This window comes from Aquarana catesbeiana, linkage group LG04, assembly GCF_042186555.1.
Source record: "Aquarana catesbeiana isolate 2022-GZ linkage group LG04, ASM4218655v1, whole genome shotgun sequence".
In the NCBI taxonomy this organism is placed as follows: Eukaryota; Metazoa; Chordata; class Amphibia; order Anura; family Ranidae; genus Aquarana; species Aquarana catesbeiana.
In genome coordinates this window covers 411,502,450-411,528,077 of record NC_133327.1, presented here as the reverse complement: position 1 = coordinate 411,528,077, position 25,628 = coordinate 411,502,450, and the positions used below count along the sequence as shown (strand labels likewise).

Here is a 25,628-nt window from a genome sequence, read left to right as displayed (position 1 = left end):
GTGCCAGCAGCAGGCTCAGACACCAGCAAGACCCAGGTAAGTTGACATACGTGAAGCCAAGCTACCTCTGACTGCTTGGTTCTTGAAGAGCAGCTTTTGAAGAACTTTTTCTGACCGTCTAGTTTTGACCCTCTTGTCAAGTCATAAGAAAATGACGAGATTAATTTATTTCAAGACTGGAAGGTATACAATTCCTGGTGCAGTTCCTCAGGTCCAGACCTGTAGGATACTTCTTTGATTCTTGAATTTCTGCAAGATGGTGCTTATCAGGGTCTGGCAGTTAGTACCCTCAAGATTCAAATTGCTACCCTGGAAAAATCCATCTCCGTCGCCATTTTTCAAGGCTCTCACATAGTCCAGAATGGCAACAGTTGAACTTTTTCCTAAATGGGACTTATCACTTGTTCTTCAGGCCTTGGCTACAGACTTTTGACCCATAGAAACAGCATCTCTCAGGTTTAACACCCTAAAAACTGTTTTCTTGATTGCTATAACATCAGCAAGAATTAGTAAGCTCTTGCCTTGTCTAATAGGGAATCTTTTTTTATCCATCTTCCTAGACAGGATTATTCTAAAAACAGATTCCACATTTTTACTGAAGGTCACTTTTGGTTTGAAATCATTCTCAAAATATGAATTGAAGAATCAGCCAAGGGTAAATGGATCAAGGCACCACATGTCAATTATTGGAAAAACTAGACAAATTGGAAAGGGGGACTTTTTAGGTGCCTGGATAAATAAAAACTATTTAATGTATTAAAAAAATGTCAAATTTTATTAAATACATATGGATAAAAAGATATAACAATCTTCATATTAAAAAGTGAATATTGTTCAGACCAATTTATCGATGCATTTACTATACAGAAACTTAATTCTATTTCTCGACATGTTTCACTATAATAAATAGCTTCTTCAGGAGACTGGTAATTGTCAATGTACAGCGTATTCACTGCAATACATAAAGAAATACATGAGAAAATACAGTAACAATATAGGAACAATATTCACTTTTTAATATGAAGCTTTTTACTATATGTATTTTTTATTTCTTCAGGCACCTTAGAAGTCCCCCTTTCCAATTTTTCTAGATTCTCAAGATATGGTTCTCCCTACTTTTTGTTCCAATCCAATGGGAGTAAAAGAATAATTTAATGCGTTGGATGTAAGGTCCGTTTTAAATTACCAAGGACTTAAGACTTTCAGCTTCCTTATGGTTCCATTACCAGGTTGTTAAGAATGGCTCCTTTGTGGTCAGGATTCATGCACACTCCACTAGAGCTCTCGCAGTGAGCTGGGCAGAAAGAGCTGGTGCCACTCCCCCCAAAACAAATTTGTAAGGCGACTATGTGGTCAAGTTTAACCACCTTCGCTCTCCACTACAGATTGGATCTCTTAACAGCGAAAGATCATGCCTTTTGGTAGAAATGTCTTACAAGCTGCCATCCCACCCTATTGGGTAAGTCAAATTTTATCATCTCAGGTGCTGTCTTGAAAGACTTTTTGGGAAAATTCAAGTTAGACTTAGCGTTAACTTGTCTTCCTATAGTCTTTCAGGACAGCAACAACCTGTCCTTTTGTTGTATTTTACCATGTATTTGTGTGTTTAAGACAGGGCTGGAGGTTCTCTAGTACACCTTAGAAGTGGTAAGAAGCCTCTATTTAAAGATTTTGTTGGGGAGGTATTTCCTGTCGCCTGGTAGTGGAAGGATTCATGATCTCTCAGATGCGGTCCTGAAAAACTATCCTAAAACAAGTTAGCGGTAAGTCTAACTTTGCCTTGCTCAGTTAGGCCCTAGAGCAGGTAATAAAAAGAATCAATACATTTGAGTGAAATACAATGGTGGAAATGTTTACTGCTGCTGCTCGAAGAGCCCAGCCAGAAAAGCATTCCTAGCCAGGAGTTCTGCTTTCCCAGCCAGGAAAGAATGTCATGGTTTTAAAATGTCTGGTTTGTTTATTACAGTGGCATTGATATTACTTGTTAGTTTCTGGGACTTAAAAGCCCTTATTCTCTGTGTTTTTTTTATTGGTACCTTCATTTCATTTCAGATGGTTGGATGAGCAGCACAGCTGGGTTCTGGCAAGGCACTGCTGGTGTGGGAAATTGGTAAGCATCCACACCTTGAACGATGCTCCCTATAAGCTTAACAAGTGCATGTGTGTGGAGAAGGGGGGTGGGGAGTTCTATTGGCTTCAGGTGTCTGGTCCATTCAGTTTTTTGTAAATGCTCTTTCATAGCTTGCTGCAGTTCATTTATGGGCATCCTATGACTGGAAGCAGAGTGCATACAGACTATTGAAGCACTAAGCCAATATTGCCACAGTTATCTTCATTTCCAGCCAGCATTGTGTATAAATAACCCTTTACACTTTCACTATCCTCTTTTTCTAGTTATGTGAGGAAACAGAAAGTGACAGTCTCACACATGGTATCTCCATACTCGTGAGTAGCAGAATGTTTCGGATTGTAATTCTAAGCATGTCTATACTGTGAGAAATGTTATTACAATATTAAAAGTTTGTATATCCCTTGCATGTATTTGCAAGAATGCGCGCACACAAGCACGATGTGTGGCATTTGTGAGTATGCATGCAAAAATTCTGACCGCAAATCAGATTTTTTCTTTACTTATCAATATGCAGAGCATGTTTTTAATGCCTGTGCACAGGCAAATTGAAAACAATGGGGTGCATTTAATTCAGTACTGTATGCCTAAAAACTGAGCTTTTTTTCATTCAGCCATGTGCAAGAGGCCCTAGAGCTATAGGTGACCCTGTCAAAAAAAAGTGATGTGAAATCTCTCCAACAGAGGCACAGAAATAGATTTTTGGTAGAGTAAAAAGAGTTAGAACTTCAGACAATGTTTTTATTGCCATCTGTGCCTTCCTGCCCTGGTGATTACCCCATTTCCTATTTCTTGTACAGGTGTCAGTGACAGGAAGTGTCGGGAAAATCTCGCCAATGGGGCCACAAACAACAAATTTAAAATGGGCCTTGTCCTGATGTTTATCGTTGCCACTCCATCTTGCTGAAACACTTAAAATAAAAGTATAAGTAAGACCTGTACCTGAAAAAAATATAACACACTCACCTTTCCTCCTACCTCCATAATGCATGTCATTCTCCAATGAGGTCGCAAGGAAAGCTGGCTACTCCAGATCTCACAAAAGGACACTGCAGCAGAGTGCTAGGAGCATGTTTTCAGTGACAGTTGGATTACTCTACATTCTCCAAATCTTGCCATAAGGGGAAAGACATCACCCCGTCTAGGTGGTGTAGGCAGAAGCCGAGGAAAGGAGAGTTCTTCCCACATCTGGGACAGACAGCTCTGGTACTCGTATTGCCTTTGTATTAGGAGCAGAAAGCTATTGGTTTTCCCAACTAGATTTCCACATTGATGGTTGCAACCAAGAGTACGGTTTCTATAACAAGTATTCACCAAACTTGGGAGTGTTCATGCTGTAACATCACAGAACTTTTAATTTGGGTAGTATTACGTTTTTTTCATTGATCTTCAATTTCACTTTGACACGAGATAACCTTTCCTGGTCCTAATTGTTTTATCACACGTTGAGGGTTGAGGTGAACGCACAGCAAAGCGCATGATTTCTGCCCAAGTCGCTGCATGTCTGGAAACGTGCAGATGAGAACACAGCTTACATTCGTAATTAATTGCCTCGCCTATTCTGTGCAGGTTGCCATGCATTCAGAAACGCACAGATATAAACCCAGCCTAAAGGGCACCTTGAGAGCAATGTGCGCTTGACTAAGGTTCTCTAACAAACCTCTGAGGGATTCATAGAACAGCTGTATTTATACTGAGATTAAATTACACACAGGTGTAATCTATTTACTGGTTAGGTGACTTCTGAAGGCAATTGGATCCTCTAGATTTTAGTTAGGAGTATGCACGCCACACTTTTCAGATATTTATTTGTAAAAAAATGTGAAAACCCATTTATAATTTGCCTTCCACTTCACAATTATCTGCCACTTTGTGTTGGTCTATCACATAAAATTCTAATAAAATACATTTAGGTTTTTGGTTGTAACATGACAAAATGTGGAAAATTTCAAGGGGTATGAATACTTTTTCAAGGCACTGTACTTCCCACCACAGCCATGAAGCAGAGTATTGCAGCAGTGTCATGTGTACACCCAGCCCCTCCCTTTTCAGCTAAGACCCCATTCACACAGGGACGACTTGTCAGGCGACCTAGTCGCCTGACAAGTCGCCTCCCGTTCTGTACTATGGAGCCGTTCTAAGGGGAGCGACGCAAGTCGCTCCGATTTAGAAAAAGGTTCCTGTACGACTTCGGGGGCGACTTGGGGCGACTTGCATAGACTTCTATGCAGAAGTCGTTTTGCAAGTCGCCCGGGCATTCGTTTGCAGGTCGCCTCGCTTAGGCGACCTGCAAGTCTTGTTGCCCCTGTGTGAATGGGGTCTAAAGGATGAGTGGTTGGGGGCTCTAAAATGCAGCTATAGCAAAAGGTTTTACTGCCCCTAACCACAAGCCGTAAGATTGCAATGATCCCTTGCGTCTAAGGCCCCGTTCACACTTCGTGTTCCTGCTCACAATTTTTTTTTAGCACAATTCACACACGCCATGTTGCACACAGGCCAGCCCATTCACTTGAATGGGCTGCCCAATGCACGTTTGTTGTGTCAAAGAAGCCCCTGCACCATTTTGAGCAAAGCGCTTTGTGTAGTATTTTTCACACACATTTTTTCACAATTGCAGCAAGTTTAGATTATGTGACAACAAAATCACATCATGTTTGCTGTGCGATTAAAAACGAATGGCACACAAACACATATTGCGCATTTTGCCACGCCATTTGGAAACAGGGGAAGCATTATGCCAATTCTGTCCACAATTCCAAATCCCTGGATGTGAATGCATCATAATATCTATTTATTTTTGCAGTAAAGTGTGGGATTCCCTCTTAATAATTATACCAGACCCTCATCCAGGATTAGGGTCAGTTATAATCATAAAAGGATTATTGTGTGCCCTGATTTTAAAAGAGAACTCTGTGTCAGAAATTAAATGCCATGTAGGGTTCCTCTTTAAAATTGTAACAGACCCTTATCAAGGAATAGGGTCTTATATGAATAAACTATCCACACCAGACTCTCATCCAGGGTTAATGTCTGCTATGATTAGAAAGGGTAACTCTGCTGCTCTGTGTGGTGTTCTCCCCCAATATTCTTACCAGACCCTCGTCCAGGATTAGGGTCAGGTATAATTATAAAAGGGAACACTGTGTCTGAATTTAAGTTGATTGGGGTTTCCTTTCAAATCCCAACCCTCATCCAGGATTAATATCTACTATGGTTTCAAAGGGTAACTCTACCGCAAAAATAAAGTGTGGTCTTCCCCTTTAATATCCACACCACAATCCCATAGGGGATTAGGGTCTGCTATGGATTTAGAAGGAAACTCCATGTCAAATTAAAAGCTGGTGGGTTTCCCCCTTAATAACCCAACCCTCATCCAGGTATAATATCTGTTATGCTTCTAAAGGGTAACTCTGCTGCAAAAGTGTTGTGTTCTCCTTTAATATCCATACCAGACAATCAAGCATTAGTGTCTGATGTAAATATAAAGGGAATTCTGCAGCTTACAAAAAAAATTGGTAGATTGCCTCTTAATATTCATACCTGACCATCATCTAGATCTAGGATTATGGTCTGCTATAATTATAAAAGGGAACTCATTATTAAAAATTAAAAATGGTGTGGGGTTCCCCTTTAAGATCATACCAGAACCTCATCCAGGACTATTGTCTGACAGGAATATAAAGAGTAACGCTGCCACCAAACTAAAGTGTGGGGTTCCCCTTTAATATTCATACTAGGTCCTCATGCAGAATTAGAGTCTGCTATGATCATAAAGGGGAACTCTCCCGCTACCGTCAGTCACAGGCATTGAGGGTGGAGCAGGGGGCTGAGCAGCGCTCTGTTTGTCTATGGTTACACAGAGCAGACTCAGGAGCAAGCATTCATGAGTGCCCCCATTACAAGCGGCGGCTTGCTATGGGGCATTCAGTGGGGGGGCAGCCACGAGAGTTGGTGGGTAACCGCAGAAGAGGGGTATTGTTGCTACTCTGTGCAAAACCATTACACAGAGCAGGTAAATATAACTCGTTTGTTATTTTTGGAGAGAAAACAAATTGCCTTTAGAATTACCTGGGTTTCCTGACTAGAGTTCCACTTTAACCACTTCAATACTGGGCACATTCACCCCCTTCCTGCCCAGGTCATATTTCAGATTTCAGCACTGCCAAAATTTGAATAACAATTAGTCATGCAACACTGTACCCAAATGACATTTTTATAATTTTTTTGAGACAGATAGAGCTTTCTTTTGGTGGTATTTAATCACCACTGGGGTTTTATTTTTTTCTAAATTAATGAACAAAGACTGAAAATTTTGCAAAAAAAAAAAAAAAAAATTAAATTAGTTTTTCTTCTTCACTGTTCTCTGATGAGGCTGCACTGATGGGCAATGATGAGGAGGCACTGACGAGGTAACACTGTTGGGCACTGATAAACCACACTGATGACCAGTGCCCTGATTATCAGTGTAAACAATGTACTCACTGTGCCCTTTCAGATCGGTTTCCCTTTCCTCATATGCTGTCTCTGTGTGAGGAGGAAAGGAGAGCCGATAACCAGCAAGTCAGTTTACATATGGCCAACTGTGATTGGACACAGCCGATCACATGGTAAAAGGCCACAGTTATTGGCTCTTTACCCCGATCTGTGATCAGCTCCAAAGGACACAGTGATCACAGAGTGCGCCTGATGCGTGCACGTGGGAGGATATCCACTGACATCCTACCAGAACTGGTGGCCCGCACTGTTATTGTCTTTTGGCTATAGTGCTGTCAGAAAGTGGTTAAACCAGTTACACATCGTGTTTGTTCCATACCTGCTGTACAGCACAATGAAGTGTGGGAGATGATAGATAATACAATTTCATTTCTCCCCCCATTCACCACCCACATGAAGGCCAAGAAACACCCACAGTAACCTGAAGACCCACCCACACCAACTCCCACAGCTGGTACACGTGACTCCCATGGCCCACCTTGAAACTACAGAGGTTCAAACAATCGTGGGAGATGTAGTATCTGAACTAGCAAAGGAAGGAAGCAGGAATTCAGCTTAAAAATTCAGCATGGATAAACCTGCTGTATACAGATAAAAGAGGTAAGTTACATACAAACTGACAGATGCAGTTGTGATTCTTTCACATACACAATGCATCTGTTGTTTTGGGCAGGAAAAGCTGGAGATCGTCTATAAATCAGGCACTGACCGATTTGGCATACATGTTTCTTTTATTATTGAATTGCTACTTTTTTATTACATTTTTTAGTAATCTTTTGTTTCTGCTAAGTACTTCCTTTAACTTCTATTTTACACAATTTTGTTTGAGGAAGGGCAGTGTTTCCATAATACATTTATAGGAAACAAAATTTATACAGGCAGAAGTTGAATTTAAAGTACCAGTGAAATCTCATTTCATTTACCAGCTTAATGGTGTTGTATGAAAATATAGAATAAATATCCACAATCATTACTTACACTTTAGTGAAAACATTTTCTATTTTGCCATTTGTATTTCTTATAAGTTACAACAAAAAAAAAATATTTTGTAAATTGCTATAATTGTTTGATATTTTAGGTGTTTTGGTCTCCTAATCAAAACTTCTCCCAGGACTTTTTCTTTTTTTGGCTTAGGTTGGTACAGGATACAGTTTAATCTCCAAGGCCTATTCCAACCTTTGACCGAAAAATGCTCCATATATAAGTTTGTGCTTCTGTACCACTAGCTCATTAGAGAATGTTCTACAGGTACATATGGGAAATTATTATACAGGATGATGATTTCAGAGAGGATCCTGTAAGCCTGACGCACAGTCAAGATCTCACTGTGAAGGTTAGACTGAGTGTGAGGAAGATCTTACTGGAATCCCAGCACTGGCTGAGATACCAACCAAAGTAAACTTTGTCCTACCTCACCTAAAACGAACAAAAAATCAGTGTGGAATTCTGCCTTATGGAAAACAAGTAATACTACTCTTTTATTATCTTTTTTTTTATCTACAGTGATGTGGTTGGTATACAGTATCTGTTGCTCAAATGCACCTGCTAGTATGAGAGCCTCCAAACATTTATAGGGTTTAATTATTAAGCTGACTTATTGAAATTAAGAGGAAAATTAGATCTAATCAGATACCTGCTGATTTGGCTATTGCAGGTCTAAGAAAGCAAGGAAGAATCGGAATGCTTGGTATAAAGGGTGGTTCCAGTTTTCTTTTTGGTTCACAATAGCTCTGCTGTTTTCTGTATAATGTTTAATTATTTATCCCAAGAAGCCATACAGCAAATAGTATATATGTACTTTTGAAGTGAACCATTTGAATGTATACATTTATTCATCCATATTATGGTGCAATCAGTTTACAACAGTCTCAAATGTTGGCAAGAATGTCTTGAGTTGTAAGACATTTGTAATAGGCTGCTTGCTTTCTTGATAAAAGTCCAGTCCTGTGAGCAGTTCAACATCACGGACACGAGCTGCATGTGCTTTTAGTCTTTCTTCAACCCATTGTTCTTCGGGCTTGCTGTCCTGAAAATGAAAATGAGATGTCTGTAAAGGTTGTTACTTATGCAGGACATGGTATAACTAGTAGTGCTTTGTCACATTCAACTGGACTTGTTCTGCAATGTTGAAAACTTTTTGTAGCTCATACAAGCCACTTCTTAAGTGATAGGAACTAGGAATGAGCAAAGATTTAAGACAATGTCCTCTCCTCTACACTGAAGCAGGCACTGAGAACCAATCACATGACCCGACTGGACCGCCCTCAGACATAGGTAAGTAAAGACATCTTTCCTTTACAGGGCATAGCCATCATTAAATGAACATCCTAGATTCAGGCTAAGATTGGTGAAAATGGTATGTAGGCAATGATGTGTGTTACCCTGAAAAATCTATATATAGATTTTTCATAGATATGATGCGGGTTAAATGAGAGTTCTTTTGACCAGGAGTGAAAGCTTTAAATATAATGACATTTATTAGGAAGCAGTTGAAAGTCTAGCTACTACACAAGCATCTATCTATCGCCTTACATCAAGGAAGAAAATATTAGGTTGAAATAAAATATTTACATGAAGGAATACAGAGTATATTCCTTAAAACAATAATCTACAAACATATTTAGTTACAAGTAAGAGGGCATACCTTTCCCCCATAATTACCCATCCTTACTAAAGGTCCATGCTGCTGGCTGGTCTATCAGAAAGAGGAGGTTTACCTCCCCGTTAGTCTGTGTATATCAAACCAGGCTGATGTCTCATTGGTTGGCCTAACTTGGATCATGATTGGAGGGCTTACTCCATAAGTCGGCCCCCTTTCATGCAAATCCTTGTGACTGTCCTGGCCAGGAGAGTTAATTGAATTTCCCCAGGAAGTTAGGTATTGATTATTAGTTGGGCTCCCTCCAATGCATATCTCAGCATGGGATCCTTTGAAGTGGGTATGTGTTAGACAATGGGTTTGAAACCCATTGTTTGTACACCAAAAGCCTAGGCACCGTCTTGTCTGCTTAACCTAACCTTCTTTGTGGCTCTGTTACATAGATACAAGGCTAGTTGAACTATATGCATAATTACAATATTTTACAGCTATTAATGGAGATTTCACATAAACCCATATGGCAACAATGTGGTTATACAGTGGACACATTTGTCATTGTGCATTTCAGACAGGTCTGGCTCTACTGTGGGCCCATGGTCACAGGTGGCATCTTAAGAGGGGCGGAAGTCGGCAGTGACAAGTTGTACCTGTACGTCACCCACGCCGGCTGTCTCCCGAGATCTGCCTGTGGGAGTGCTGTGAAACGTTGCATCCAATGAGTGTGCAGTCCATGCTACCTGTGAGACAGTTTCACACTGAGCCGATATTGATGCTTGCCAGAGCCGCTCAGTGTGTGAAACTGTCATGAAATGTAACTGAATGCAGAGAGACCAGCTGTCAAAATTCAGTGTTGATGTGGTGGGCGGGACCCGGCATGGGCTTTTAAACACCAGCCAATGGTATGGGGTCTGGGCGGGCTACTACGTGTATGTGGCCCCGCCACCTTTCTTAAGCAGTCCAATCATTGACTGGTGTTTGATAGCTGCTGGGTCCCGCCCACCCTGACATCACCGCTGAATTTTGACAGCTGGTCTCTCTCTGCTTACAGTTTCATTACATGTCAGTTTAACACACAGTTTTACTAAGCGTCAATATCGGCTCAGTGTGAAACTCCCTCTTCTTTGTCAGTGCCACCTGCCAGTGCCAATCAGTGACACCAGTCAGTGTCAATCAGTGCCACCTGTCAGTGCCAATCAGTGTTTCCAATCAGTGCCACCTGTCAGTGCCAATCAGTGTTTCCAATCAGTGCCACCTGTCAGTGCCAGTCAGTGCTTCCATTCAATGTCATCTGTCTGTGCAAATCAGTGCCACCTGTCAGTGCCAGTCAGTGCTAATCAGTGTTTCCAATCAGTGCCACCTGTCAGTACCAATCAGTGCTGCCTAATATCAGTGCCAACCAATGCCACCTATCAGTGCCAATCAGTTTTCCAATCATTGCCACCTACCAGTGCCAATCAGTGCCTCCAATCAGTGCCAGTGCTTCCAATCAGTGCCACCTATCAGTGCCCATTAGTGCTGCCAATCAATGCCCATGAGTGCCACCTATCAGCGCCCATGAGTGCTGCCAATTAGTGCCCTTCAGTGCTGCCAATCAGTGCCACTAAATGCTGCCTATCAGTGCTGCCTATCAGTGCTGTCTATTAGTGCCAATCAGAGCAGCCTATCAGTGCCATTAGTGCTGCCAATCAGTGCCACCTATCAGTCCCAATCAGGGCCCATTAGTGCTGCCTATCAGTGCCAATCAGTGCTTTCTATTAGTGCCAATCAGTGCCGCCTATCCGAGACAATCATTGCTGCCTGCCAGTGTTGCCAATCAGTGCACTAACTGGAAGGATAGGGCGATGAACTCAGCAGCCAGGCACATTGTCCATGGGGGCCGGCCTGGTGGGGCACAACTGAAATCTGTTGATGTTTATTAATTCCACATGCCCATCTTTAGTATAATAGGTAATCACCACACTACTATTTACTGGAGGTAAAATAAAAAAGTGTCAGTAAAAGGCCTGCCTCTAAGCATTGTTATGTGTTCCCACACCACAAAAAAAAAAGTGCAGCGCTAACTTACTGACCAATAACTTCAATAGCTTCAATACTAAGACAATACCGGTCTCTGATATGCAACTTAACATATAATATACATCAAACTGAAAATAAGACATACTGTATAAAATGAAACTTAGCAGGGATGGTGGAAACCCCTCCTATAGCTATTGGCTATAAAAAAAGTCTTCATCAGTTTAGGCCAATATGTATTCTGCCACATATTTTTGGTTAAAAAAAAAATCACAATAAGCGTATATTGATTGGTTTGCGTAAAAGTCATAGCGTCTACAAAATAGGGGATAGGTTTATGGCATTTTATCTGATTTTCTGATAAATAAATTTTAGTTTTCATGATTTAAAATAATGAATGTGGGGGCCCATTGGCAGTGCGTCCATAAAGGGTGCAGGAACGCCGCCCCCTCTCTCCTGTCACCTCTCTCTCTCTCGCCATAGATAGATTCTTGCATTGCATGAATCTATCTATGGTCGCCGCTGCCGCCCCCTATTCATGTGTCCTGCCCCTTGGTGGGTGCCAGGCACCTGAATTACAGCGGCGGGGTTTTATTTGTAAGCGCCTGATTAGAGCCATGGGGTCTAATAGGCGTCCTGATTAGAGGCTTAGGCTCTAATAGACTTCCAAAATGGTAAACAGCGGACGCAAAGCTGTGTGTTTGCTGTTTACTCAGTGTTGTGTTAGGAAAGTGAATAAATCGCTTTCCTAACACTGACCCGCCTCTCAGCCAATCAGGTGCTCAGGTCTGGTTACCTGTTACCTGATTCGCTGAAACAATAGGAGCTGTGATTGGACGCCTAATAGATGGGACCAGAGACATCGAGGAGCATGGACGTGGAGCACGCCACCGTGACCCGCTGCGAGACAGGTAAGTCCCGACTCCCAGGTGATGCACACCAGCAGAATTTGAAGGGGCACAGTAGCGGCAATTGATGGGCACACTGGCAATTGATGGGGCACAGTAGCGGCAATTGATGGGGCACACTGGCAGCAATTGATGGGCACACTGGCAGCAATTGATGGGTACAGTAGCGGCGTTTGATGGCACAGTGGCAGCAATTTATGGGTACAGTGGCTGCGTTTGATGGTACAGTGGCTGCGCTTGATGGGCACAGTGGCTGTGCTTGATGGACACAGTGGCTGCAATTGATGTTTTTTTTTTTTTGTTTGCGCCCCCCCAAAAAAATTGAGCACCAGCCGCCACTGTGGGGGCCTTTTGGTGGGCATGGTTTTTTTTGGGCCCAGGCAGCACAGTAGCTTGGGCAAGCCCTGATTTCAGATTTCACGTTCCAGTATTTCAGGACAAGCCTATTATTAACATATATTGGCACCTTTTAAATGTTGCTTTTACTTTATAGACTAAAGTAGCAGAAACATACTTTTACTCATCTCTTATCAGATAGTTTAAGTTCTAGGTTTTACACTGATTTTGGAGGACTGTAAATTTGTTCGCTTTGTTAAGGTCTGCAATAAAGGAATAACTAAAAGCTAAGAATGAATTAACAAAATTTAATTGAGCAACTTGTTTAAAATTTGTCAGGAAGTGACAGGATGTGACAAAGTGAACTTCTATCATGCTACAAATCAAGAAAAGTATTTCCTGCAGCATATTTAGGAATCAGTTTAAAAAATAGGAATTCATTAGGGTGTTTCACAGTTTGCTTAGGGAAAAACAACAGCCCCTTACATCCCCTTATGATTTTTAAGAGGTAATCAGTCAAAAAAGAAAAATATTGTTTGTATTACTTTTAAAGCTGATCTGCAGGTTTCATTTAAGATTAAATAGTTTGGACCAAGCTGGTCCAAATGATCTATTTACTTCACTAACAACTGCAGTGGCTGGGAGCACTGTATAAAGTGTATGTAGGATCCAGGGGCGGACTGATAACTCATGGGGCCCCCGGGCAATAGGAGATTATGGAGCCACACAGTACACACACACACACACAGTATACAATCACACAGTATACACATACATGTACACACAGTACCCACAGACAGATGTAAATAAAACACAAATTTATACATACTGTCCCTGGTTTTACTGAGGCTGGCAACCCTGATGGGGCCCCCTAGTGGCCCAGGGCCCTCGGGCAGTGCCCGAGTGGCTCAATGGTCAGTCCGCCCCTGGTAGGATCAGCTACATACAGTATATAGCGCTGTGTTTCAGCAGTTGGAGAAGACCTTGGAAGACCTTGGAATACCTTCGAACAAAATCAAGTCAGGCTGAGCACTGCTTCAGAGGAATCTTTACATTCTATGAGTGAATGCAAAGCTTCCTCTGAATGGCTGAGGTGGAGTTTGTGACATCATCACTTTTTCACTTCAGCCAATCAGAGGAAGCTTTGTATTCACTCATAGAATACAAAGCTTCCTCTAGGTGGCTGAGCAGTGCTTAGCCCAACTTGGTTTTGCTCTGGGAGTGGGATACGAAGTTCTCATCCCACTGCTGGAACACAGTGATGTATACTGAAGCTACATAGAGTTTATACAACCCTACCCAGACACAGTAACTGTTAGTGAGGTAAATATTTCATATGGACCAGCTTGGTTCCAATGAACTATTCAAATTTAAATGAAACCTGGAGATCGGCTTTAAAAAATAATATATTGACATTATGTAGAGTAAAAATAGGAACTGTGTTACAAAATCAAAGAATTTCCATGTTCTGTTCAAGGCCATTTAGGAAAACCTCAAAACTTTATGCCAAGCCACAATCTTACCAGGCAGTAAAGTAAAATACAGCCTATGATGTTTACCCCTAAAGATTTGGTGATTCTTTGACAGGATTGGGTTTCAATGCATTCCTCAAAGATTTATATTATACACTATACTTTGGGATGGGGACTTTTTTCAGTGTTTTTTATATATGAAAAAGATTAGAAAAATTAGGATATAAAAAAGTGTTCTGCTATTTTGAGGTTTATTGTTTGTAAAAAAAATGAGGCCCAAGCTGTTCTCCATTTAGACAATTTTGCAGCTGAATATGAAATATTTTATGGACCCTTTTTCTGGGATAAAAGTTTCAATTATTATTATTATTATTATTATACTGTATTAATTATGAGGGGTTTAATCTTTTTCTGGATTTAAATAGACATGGTTCTCAGAGGACATATGGTGGCCCCTTGAAGACTTATTCCACTCATTTTGACCCACTTTTTGAGCTCCCGCCTACATGTGCTGGTCAGTATTTAGGTCTTGTTCACACAGGACATATCAATGCATGCCCCATGTGAGGGCCGTGTTTACTTGCACTGGGATACACAGGTGTTATGTGCATCTCTGTGCAGACAGTCCCACTGACATCAGTTGGGATGCAGCAGCTGCACGTACACAGACGCTGCTCCCAATTTGATCCGTGTTGGTGCGAGTAAACACAGCCTTCACATGGGGGAAGCATGGATTTGCCCCATGTGAACAAGACCTTAGAGGCAATTTTCATGTGTTGCCCTGGGTTACTGCACTTAAATAGCATTTAAGAACAAGAATTTTTTATTGAAAAAGGCTTTAACCGATTGCTGACCATCCGCCGTAAAGCAATTGACGTCGGCACAATGGCACTCCTGCGCGAATCGCCGTAGCTGTACGGCAAGCATTTTAAGGTTACCACACTGTAACCTACTGGAGTCAGGAAAAACGTTCAATAAAATCCTCTTTAATGTGTCCTCAAGAGATTTTATCTTCTGCTCTCTCTGTGGGGATGGGATGAGTTCTGAGACCTTCCCCTTATAACAGTGGTCAAGGAGGGTTGCCAACCAGTAATCATCCTTCTCCTTTATGCCATGTATTCTTGGATTCTTTCGCAGGCTTTGAAGCATGAGTTTGCCCATGCGCCTCAAATTTGCAGAGGCTTGAGATGTAGACTCTTAGGGGTCACTCAGGATGACAGCGTCTGGAACCTCCTCCTCCCAGTCACATACTACTCCCAAGGGTCCTGGGGTTGGAAAACCATCGCTTACAGATTGACGCATGTCTTCCTCTTCTTCAAAGCCTAGGAAAGTGCCAGAATCCTCCTCCTCATCCTCCTCCCCTCTCTCCTCCTGTCTGTTCTGTGACATAGGAATGATGGTGTCTGGATAAAGTGGGCCTTGAGAGGAAAGGAAGTCCTCCTCTTCCTCCTGCTGCTCTGCCTCCAGTGCCCTGTCCATAATGCCACGCAGAGTCTGCTCCAGCAGGAACACAACAGGGATTGTGACACTGATGTATGCACTGTCACTGCTCAGCATCCTTGTGGCCTCCTCAAATGGTGACAATATAGTGCATGCATCCTTAATCATCAGCCATTGGCGTGGGGAAAAAAAGCAGAGGCGGCCTGAGCCTGTCGTCGTGCCATACTGGCACAGGTACTCGTTGACGGTCCTCTGCTGCATGTATAGCCGCTCCAGCATTCCCAAAGTTGAGTTCCACCTGGTGGGCGTGTCACAAATCAGGCGGTTTATGGGCAGGTGGAATTCCCGCTGAATTTCAGCCAACCGAGCACTGGCTGTGTATGACTGCCTGAAATGACTACAGACTCTTCTGGCCTGTTTTAGTACATCTTGCAACCCTGGGTACGTACTTAGGAAATGCTGCACCACCAAATTGAAGACATGTGCCAGGCATGGCACATGTGTCAACTTTCCCTGTCTAAGGGCAGACAGGAGGTTTGAGCCATTATCAGACACCACCATTCCTGGCTCCAGCTGGCGTGGTGTGAGCCACCTCTGGGCCTGTCCTTGCAGAGGTGCAAGAATCTCTGCTCCGGTGTGGTTCCTGTCCTCTAAACACACCAGTTGAAGCACTGCATGGAACCTTTTAGCCTGACTCTGGGAATAGCCCTTTGAACGCTTAGGGGGTACCTGATATTCATAGGACAATTCTGCAGAGGAGGGAATGGAGGTGGTGGAGGAGGAGGAGGAGGGGGTGGAGCTCACAGGTCTGGCATCATCACCACCAGCTGTATGGAGACATGGGGGCACAACAAGCTGCAGCACCGAGCCCTGTCTTGCATCCTTTCGAGTTGCAAGCAGCGTTACCCAGTGTGCTGTGAATGAAATATATCGTCCCTGTCCATGCTTGCTGGACCACGTGTCAGTAGTAAGGTGGATTTTACGGCTAACTGCCTTGCCCAACGATGCCAGAACATTCCCTTCCACGTGATGGTAGAGAGATGGAATGGCCTTACGTGAAAAGTAGTAATGACCGGGAACCTGCCATTGTGGTACTACACATTGTGCGAATTCACGGAAGGGGGCAGAATCCACCAGGCTGAAAGGCAGAAGTTGGAGAGCCAACAGCTTTGACAAGCTTGCATTCAGATGCTGGGCATGTGGGTGGCAGGGACTGTATTTTTTTTCCCGCTGCAGCAGATGGGCCAGAGAAATTTGTCGGCTACAGTCTACAGCTGGTGGTGTGCTGCTGGCATATGTGCTGCAAGGACCTGGGACACCCTGTGCTATACCATCATCCCTTTCAATGGAGGCTGCTGAAAGGTAATGACTCACTATCGCAGGGGCAGACTGAAGTGGGTAAGGAGGAGGAGGAGGGACAGATTTGTGCCCCTTTTGTATGGCTTTTAGGTGCTCTTGCCAACAGGCTGAGTGGTTGAACGTTAAATGCCTTGTTAGGCATGTGGTACACAAATGGTTGGTGTTTTTGCCTGAGACACAGTTTGCAGACAGCAACAGTGCGATCTGCTGCAGGTGTGCTGAAAAAGGCCCAGACAGCTGAGATTCAGGGATTGGGTTGGGAGATAACAGCTGCAGAATGTAATGAAATAGGGTGGCTGCTCTCTACTCTTTCTTAATGTCGGCCTCCTTGGGGCCTTCAGTTTCCTCCTCTGCTCTATCTGGCATCCAAGTCGCATCAGTTACCTCATCATCATCATCTCCATCTCCTCCATCTTCATCATTACCACTGGAGACAAATTGGCAATAAGCTGCGGCTTGGGGAACATGAATGCCAATTTGTCTACCAGTGTTCATCCCTCTCTCTAGGCTCATGTTCCTGTCATCCTCAACCTCAGAACCAACATCCAAATCCAGTAATGGCTGGGCATCATCAAGGAGCAAGTGGCTGACGCTGTGGTCAAATAACTCAGCTTACTTCACAATGGCTGATGTTGGGGCTATGGCAGGAATAGATGTGGACAAGGAGGCAGGTTTATCCACTCTGGCAACTGCATTGGACTGCACACTTGTCTCTGCTTGCATGACAGAGGATGAGGAAGGTTTAGTAAGCCAGTCCACCACCTCCTCTGCATGCTGTGGCTGGATAGCAAACTCTCTAAACAGAGGATATGATGCCCTGCCTGAGGTCTGACCACTGCGTCCACCTTTGCCTGTGGACACATTTGTTGCTGGCCCCATTACAGTGCCAAGGGAACGTCTGCTCCTTGCTGTCCTCCCAGACATTATTGGGAGGGTGGGGGTGGTGCGTATAAGCAAATATAAAGAAGAAGTTGAAATCTGTACATATATGCACTTTAATCAATGTAAAGAGGTGTTTGGTGTAGTTTAATTTGAGTACTCACACTACACACATACACTATAATTTACTGCAATATAATGCGCAAACCATACAGTGAACTATATGGCGTTAAACTGGCAGTAACGCACACAAAACTATATGGAGTTAAACTGGCAGTAACGCACACAGAACGATATGGCGTTAAACTGGCAGTAACGCATACAGAACTATATGGCGTTAAACTGGCAGTAACGCACACAGAAGTAAATAGCGTTAAACTGGCAGTAACGCACAAAACTATATGGCGTTAAACTGGCAGTAACGCACGCAAAACTATATGGCGTTAAACGACAGCAACACACACAAAACTATATGGAGTTAAACTGGCAGTAACGCACACAGAAGTAAATGGCGTTAAATGGCAGCAACACACACAGAACTATATGGTGTTAAACTGGCAGTAACGCACACAGAAGTAAATGGCGTTCAACTGGCAGTAACGTAATCAGACGGTGTTCAACCGTTACTACACTGACGCTATCTGAACTGTCCCTACTCTAGCTATACACTATTGTCAAGATTACTGACATGGTCTCACTACACTACACTGAAACTATATGAGCTGTCCCTCCTCCACACTAATGTATGTATGAATGACACGGTTTCACTACACTACAGTGAAACTATCTGAGCTGTCCCTACTCTAGCTGCACATTATGCAAAGCTAAATGATGGTCCTCCTCACTACACTCACACTATCCCTAGACTGACACTAAACTAATATTCTACACCGATAATTGAAGCAAAATAGCACAGTATAGCACACTAACTAACTGATAGCACTGAACAGAGTCCTGTTCTATCTCTCTCCATGCCGAAATCACACTGAAAATGGCTGCCATTGAAAGAATACTTTTATACTGTGGGGCGGGAATGAGCCATATTTGCATAAAGTCCATCCATTGAACCGTACCATCCACATGCCCTCAACATGGGGGGGTGGGTGCTTTGGGGCAGGGGGGCCCTGCGGCCCCCCACCCCAAAGCACCTTGTCCCCATGTTGATGAGGACAAGGGCCTCTTCCCGATAACCCTGGCCGTTGGTTGTCGGAGTCTGCAGGCGGGGGGCTTATTGAAATCTGGAAGCCCCCTTTAACAAGGGGCCCCCAGATCCTTGTCCCCCACCCTATGTGAATGAGTATGGGGTACATCGTATCCCTACCCATTCACCTGAAAAAAAAGTGTAAAAAGTAAAACACATTACACATGTTTTTAAAGTAATTTATTAAGGCAGCTCCGTCGTCTCTTCCGGTCTCTTCTCCCATCTCTGGCTCTTCTCTCTTCTGCCTCCTCCGCTGTTGTCTTCTGCCTCTGTCGGTTCTTCTCCGCTCTCCGCTGATGTCTTCTAGCCTTCTGCTGTTCTTCTCCCTCTGTTCGCTGTCTCCTGCCTCTGCCTCTGCTGGGTCATCTTCTCTGTCTTCTCACTCTTTTGCTGGGTCTTCTCTGCTGTCTTCTGCCTCTGTTCTTCTTCCAATGTTGACTCGACAATCTCTCCCGCTCTAATGCTGGGTGCGTGGTGTGCCACTACTTATATTGGTATGGGGCGGGGTCACCAGAGGTCTGCCCCTTATAACGTCACTGCCCCATCATGCCCCAGGGCGGTGATGTCATAAGGGGGGGCCTCTGGATGACATCACCCGTTGACCTCACCCCATGCTAATATAAGTAGGGGCACACCGCATACCCAGCATTAGAGTGGGAGAGAGCATCGAGTCAACATCGGAAGAAGAACAGAGAAAGAAGACAGTGGAGAAGACCCAGCAAAAGAGCAAGAAGATAGCAGAGAAGACCCAGCAGAGGCAGAAAACAGCAGACAGAGGGAGAAGAACCGGAGAGGGCTATATGACATCAGCGGAGATCGGAGAACACCCGGAGAAGGGAGAGGAACAGGCAGAGGCAGAAGATGTCAGCAAAGAAGGCAGAAGAGCCAGAGAGGGGAGAAGAGATTGGAAGAGATGACGGAGCTGCCTTAATAAATTACTTTAAAAACATGTGTAATGTGTTTTATTTTTGACACTTTTTTTCAGATGAATTGGTAGGGTTACAATGTACCCCATACTCAATCACATAGGGTGGGGGGCCGGAATCTGGGGCAGAATCTGGGGCCCCCTTGTTAAAGGGGCTTCCAGATTCCGATAACCGACGGCCAGGGTTGTCGGGAAGAGGCCCTTGTCTTCATCAACATGGGGACAAGGTGCTTTGGGGTTGGGGGGCACAGGGCCCCCCTGCCCCCAAAGCACCTACCCCCCATGTTGAGGGGCATGCGGCCTGGCATGCGGCCTGCGGCCCCCTGCCCCCAAAGCACCCACCCCCTTTCCTGACCTGCCGGCCTAAGTGCTCGGATAAGGGTCTGGTATGGATTTTGGGGGGACCCCAAAGCCGTTTTTTCAGCGTGGGGTTTACCCTTAAAATCCATAGCAGACCGAAGGGCCTGGTATGCTGTTGGAGTGGGAAACCATGGTTTTTTTACATTGTGCATGGAGTTCCCCCTAAAGATTCATATCAGACACAGTGCCTGGTATTGGCAGGGATCAAAGTCAGATCCCTGTTCATTGAAGTCGGGCGCATGTCGGGCTTCAAGTCACAGGGCAAAGTCAGATCCAAAGTGGTACGACTGACATGTCGTACTAGTGTGAACCTGGCCTAAAGGGAATTTATGTCACACTGGGATTGTTTTGATTGTTTAAAGGACAAGTCAGACTATCTCAAAGTCGGAGAAAAATCTTATCTTGTTCATTCAAGTCGGATGGAAGATAGGACCGATGTAGGACCGATGTCGCAGGGCAAAGTAGGATGACAGTCGTACAACAGTTGTGTCGCACCAGTGTAAACCCGACCTAATGGAGAACTCTGCAGTGTTTTGAAATGTAATTGGCTGTCCCGAGGGTGGCTGGATCGTATCTGCACATTATATCCATAGGTTTTAAGGAAGAGTTCAACTTACATGACTATCAAGCCATCATTATTTTGTGCATGTATTTCTATCATTCATTTTGTTATCACAAAATCTACTTCTGCCTTTAAAAGGCTTTGTAAGATTTTTTACATATCTATAGTTTATTGTTTTTTGTGGATTTCCTGCCACATTAGAATTCACTTCTCCATTATATCCATATTTTCTTAATACCCTCAGTTCCTTATTAGCTATTTTACATATTTGGGACACGAAATTAGGAACCCATAATTTCAATTATAGTTTTGTATGCATATATTTAGTGACCTTGCGATATGCTGTATGTAATTACAAAACATTTCATTCTTATTTATCTTTGTGAAGTATTTATGTGAGTTTGGCAATTTTTCTGTCCATTTTTTCTTATGTCAAGATATAATTCATGATAACAAAAAATAAAATTAAATATATTCTTTGCTTTTGTATCAACCTGACTAAGTCAGGAAACAGGGGAGCATGTGCCTGCCTGTTCTAAAAAGGGCCAGCTCCTTCTGCTTCTCAGCATCATGGATATGCAAAAATGTCTACAGCATTAGCAGCTGCTGGCTGCCTCTGCTCCCATTGCCTCATGCACATGGGCAGAAAAATAACCGCTACTGGACGAAGTTTTCATTTTTTTATGCCTTTAAAGACATTCTAGTGGCTAGAATTAATAAATATTTTAGCCTATACAAATGAGTTTACAGGCATTTACTTCAAATCCCCATACACCTTTAAATGGGCATAAACGCATGGTCTAGTTTGGGGGGTGGGGGCACACAATTGTTTCCCCCCTGGCCTTTCCTGGCTATGCCGGTTGCATGTCTTTTTATCAATCAGTTTAACAAGTATAGACATGATCCCAGTTGGCATAGCCCTTCTGTGTAAAGGTGGGTACACACTATAAGAAAATCGGGTAAACGATCGTCCAGTTTTCCTGGATGGTTTTCGAGCATGAATGAAAATGTATGTAAATTCCTGTACTACAAAGACTTTTTTATTTTATTAGTTTTGATCATGCACAGATTTTCGTATCCCTTTTTTTACGTGTATGAAAATAGTACACATTAAATTAAAATCATTAGTTCTGTTCACGTACGAGCAAAAATTTTAGAGTTTGTCCCTTCGTAAATTTTCATTTGGAAAGTCTGAACCTGATGTCGAAAATTGTGTACACGCTATATGAAAATCGAATGATCCTGCCTAGTATGGAATTTTTCTTTCGATTTTAAGGTGTGTACCCTACTTAAGCCTTACATCGGTGGCAGCAAAAGATTTCAATGATTTACATATTTTTAATGTTGTCTTTTAAGTTGCCTTAAAAGACCCTCTCCCTACTTGAAGATATTTAGATTTTTTTTTCATTGGTATTTCATGTCATGCCCCTTTTTTTTTTCTTGAAATGTCACGTTCGGGAAAATAAACACTGATACAGAGAAGCATCAGCATGTGCACACCACCCACAGCCCACTGGCCATGCAAAAATGAAATGTTTTTTACGCCAGGCGTATGCCTAGTTACTTACATGTGCATGAGGCCCAAAACTGTAAACACCAATTAACGCATTTCTAGTTCCCAGTGAACATTATAAAGAGCAAACTAGTACACAAGTAAGAAGCACAGGAAATCAACAAGGAAGAAGAATATTAAAAAATACTTAAGAACACCCACGAAGAAGCTTGGAGAAAGGCAGTTAAAATTGTTTCTTAAAATTATTGTAAAGGAAAAGTAAAAAAATAACAAACATGTTATACTTACTTGCTCTGTGCATGGGTTTTGCACAGAGCAGCCCCAATGCTCCTCTTCTTGGGTCCCCCGCTGACACTGTGGGCCCTTCCCTCTTGCTGAGTGCCCCCATAGCAAGCCACTTGCTATGGGGGCACTTGTGTGTGTGCCCGCTCTGAGCCAGCTCTCGGTGTCCATAAGACACAGAGAGTGTTACTCAGTCTCGCCCCCCCCTCACTGGCTGTGATTGACAGCAGCGGGTATGGTATAGCCAGGGCCGAAACTGGGGGGGGGGGGCGCCGCATTGGGAGGGGCGCTACCAGTCTAGGGTTCATGGGTGTGCTAAAGCACTCCTACAAATTCTGCTAACACCCCAATTAGCAACCACCATGTCAGAGTCTAAATTAAAGTTTTCCTCAAATCTTAGCTTAAAAATTAGCAGCTGGTTAGTCAGTGACTTAATGGTGCAGTGGGCCTGCGGAGGGATCATACAGCCGCGTTTTCCGACACCCATTCTAAAGTTCAGGCACCCCAGTCAGTCCCTGGCGGAGTAATTTTCACACTGCCTCTTACATGCTTGGCTGTTGGGGAGCAGGTACATTCTTCCACTGGACAAGGTCCGGGTTATCTAATTCCTTCTGCTGCTCTAACTGCTTTATCTCACCAAATGATTGATACATGGTAAACCCTCTCCTTCCTCATGGAGCTCTCTCTACTGCCATCAACTCACTTTCCCTTCTGCCGGGTAAAAAAACACAAGTTGTTGGTTGAGATGTCAGTTGAGAAAGGAGCGCGACTTGTAACATCCAAGTGCGCACGCTCGCGAAACGGGTCCACGTTTGATGACGACACCCTTCTGAGCCAGCTGCATCGCGCACTTCAAGCCTCACTCTAAGGCCACCTTCAGGAGTCAGTTAATCCACCTGCCGGAAGAGCCACTGCCCGGAGGGACTAGCAGCATAGATATACATGGCACAGCACTTGGGAGCGTCATCTCGACACATGTATACCATGCTTAACACTTTCATCTAAAATGTGAGTGTATTTTTTATGAGATTAAAGCCGGTTGTTCAAACTACTGCACCCAGAGGCGCCTCTTCACTTGTGTTTTCTCCTCAGTCCTTGGAATATGGTTTCTGTCCTACTGATGGCAGCCCTGCTTGCACTTCCCTTAGTGTCATCATATAGACTGTTGTCAGTATATATCAGATGGACTTATCAGCTCTATTATAGAACTATTATAGAACATTTATTTTTATAGACTTGCATTGGGAGATATACGATTACTGAGTTGTTGCGCCTATACTTGTTATTATTATCCCTTCTGCCGGGTCACTACACCTTTCTTTGCGAGTTACTTTCACTTCTACACCGGTCACCCCCTCCTTTTTTTCTCCCTCTGCCTACACTTCCAGTGTGCAGTAAGTCTGATGATTTCACACAACAGGATATGATCCTCCCCTCTCCTCTGATTACTTTATGTCCTTTTCTCCTGCTATCTGCTCTCCCCTCCATAAATAATTTGCACTGCAAACATTGCTGCAGCCTCCCATTTCCACACCAGTCTACACACTCATCTGTCATGCACCTTTTCCAGCCCAGCTCACTTTTTATCTCTGCCAATTGTCCTTTAGCCTACCACCATAGGCGTGCACAGGGGGTGTGCCAGGTGTGCCTGGACACACCCTAATCTCCCTGTGCGGTGCAGATTCCCCCTGCTGATATTTCACCAAAGCCCCCCATTTTTTTTTTTTTTTTTTTTTTTATGTATATACCACTATGTATCAGAACAATATGAATGTATTCCATTATGTTTTTGATATGTTAGCTCTCTAATTTTATTACATGCTTTTATCACACTTGGAAATATGGATTTTTTAAAATATATTTACAACCTCGTGTACTCATATATTTCTATAGTCTCCTGCCTCCTTCAAAGTCCCACAACCATTGTTATTTTGTAGGTAAAATCATGTCCTAACCGCCTGTGTTAACCACAACCACAAGTCTAAATGAGGCTGGTAAAAGCAGGCAGTTGAGCCATGGCTTTACCACCCTGACCACCCATTTCAGGGCTGTACTCATGGCAAAAATGTAATAGCATTTCACCATGAATGCATAGTGAACTGCACCATAACCACCTTGCAGTCATGTGCAATGCACATGGTTGCAGCACAGTAGATCAGCATTTTCAGGGTCAACACATGCATTGAGGGGGTGACATACCACTTCCTCACTGCCTGTCAAATCCAGCAATGACAGCTGCACATCTCAGCAAGCCCTTACAGCCCCCTTTAAGCCCATCTTCCTCCCTCAGAGCCCCCTAGATCTCTTTAGTTCTATGCACCAACTCATTCCTAACTGGGGAATGGGTTTTCTCAGTCCCTTTCTCTGTCTTAAAAATGAGACTTCAGGGTCTGTTTAGACCCCGGATATCTCACCAAAGACCCCCCAAAAGCATTGTAAAAAACATGTAATAAGCTATTGTTAAAAAATGGTGAAAAAATTTAAAAAACAATGTAAACATGTAATAAGTTATTGTAAAAAAAAAAAAAAAAGCAGACTAAAAGTTCTAATCAGACATAAAAGCCACACCCAATAAGTAGCATATTTTAGCCACACCCACTGTTTGCAAGGGCACCATCTCCCATATAGGGGTCCCAGTGCATTACTTTGCCCAGGGGCCCATGATGCTATTAAGATGGCACTGACATCTCTGACCTCTGAACTTTGCACCACTTACCACTGAACCCCCGCACTCTGCTTCTATTTTAACCACAGCTAATATTCAGCACAATAAAAACCACATCCAATTTTTACTGACGTGCGCTACACACGCCTCGCTTTCTTGTTCTTGCTCAGGAGGGCCCAACATATGGTTCTGCACACAGGCCATATTACTTTCTATATCACTGTTACCACATATTTTACTTCAGGATAGAATGCTGAATGCTACATGTTTCAATGCATTGCGCTGCATCCCACACCTTACTCTTCCAACCAACCCTCCCCTCCCCCCAGTTGGTGGCATATTCACTCTGATGTGACCTTGCCCCGCTACAGGGGGAGGGGGGGCGCCGAACTGAGTCTTTGCCCTGGGTGACAGAATAACTAGCTTTGCCACTGGGTATAGCCATAGTTACATTGGTCCAAGCTAAGCCAATGTAACTATGTAAAACATATC

At 43.4% G+C, this 25,628-nt stretch overlaps 1 protein-coding gene across 2 annotated transcripts in view; it reads right to left on the bottom strand.

The window, feature by feature from the left end:
* Nucleotides 1–7,334: 7,334 nt before the first annotated feature.
* Nucleotides 7,335–25,628, bottom strand: part of ENPP3 (ectonucleotide pyrophosphatase/phosphodiesterase 3) — a 189,109-nt gene continuing 170,815 nt past the window's right edge. For both annotated transcript variants that reach the window (XM_073627288.1, XM_073627289.1), the window contains exon 25: nt 7,335–8,648. In XM_073627288.1, the coding sequence (XP_073483389.1) occupies nt 8,475–8,648 (174 nt within the window). In that variant the 3' untranslated portion in view covers nt 7,335–8,474. The remainder of the gene's footprint in view (nt 8,649–25,628) is intronic.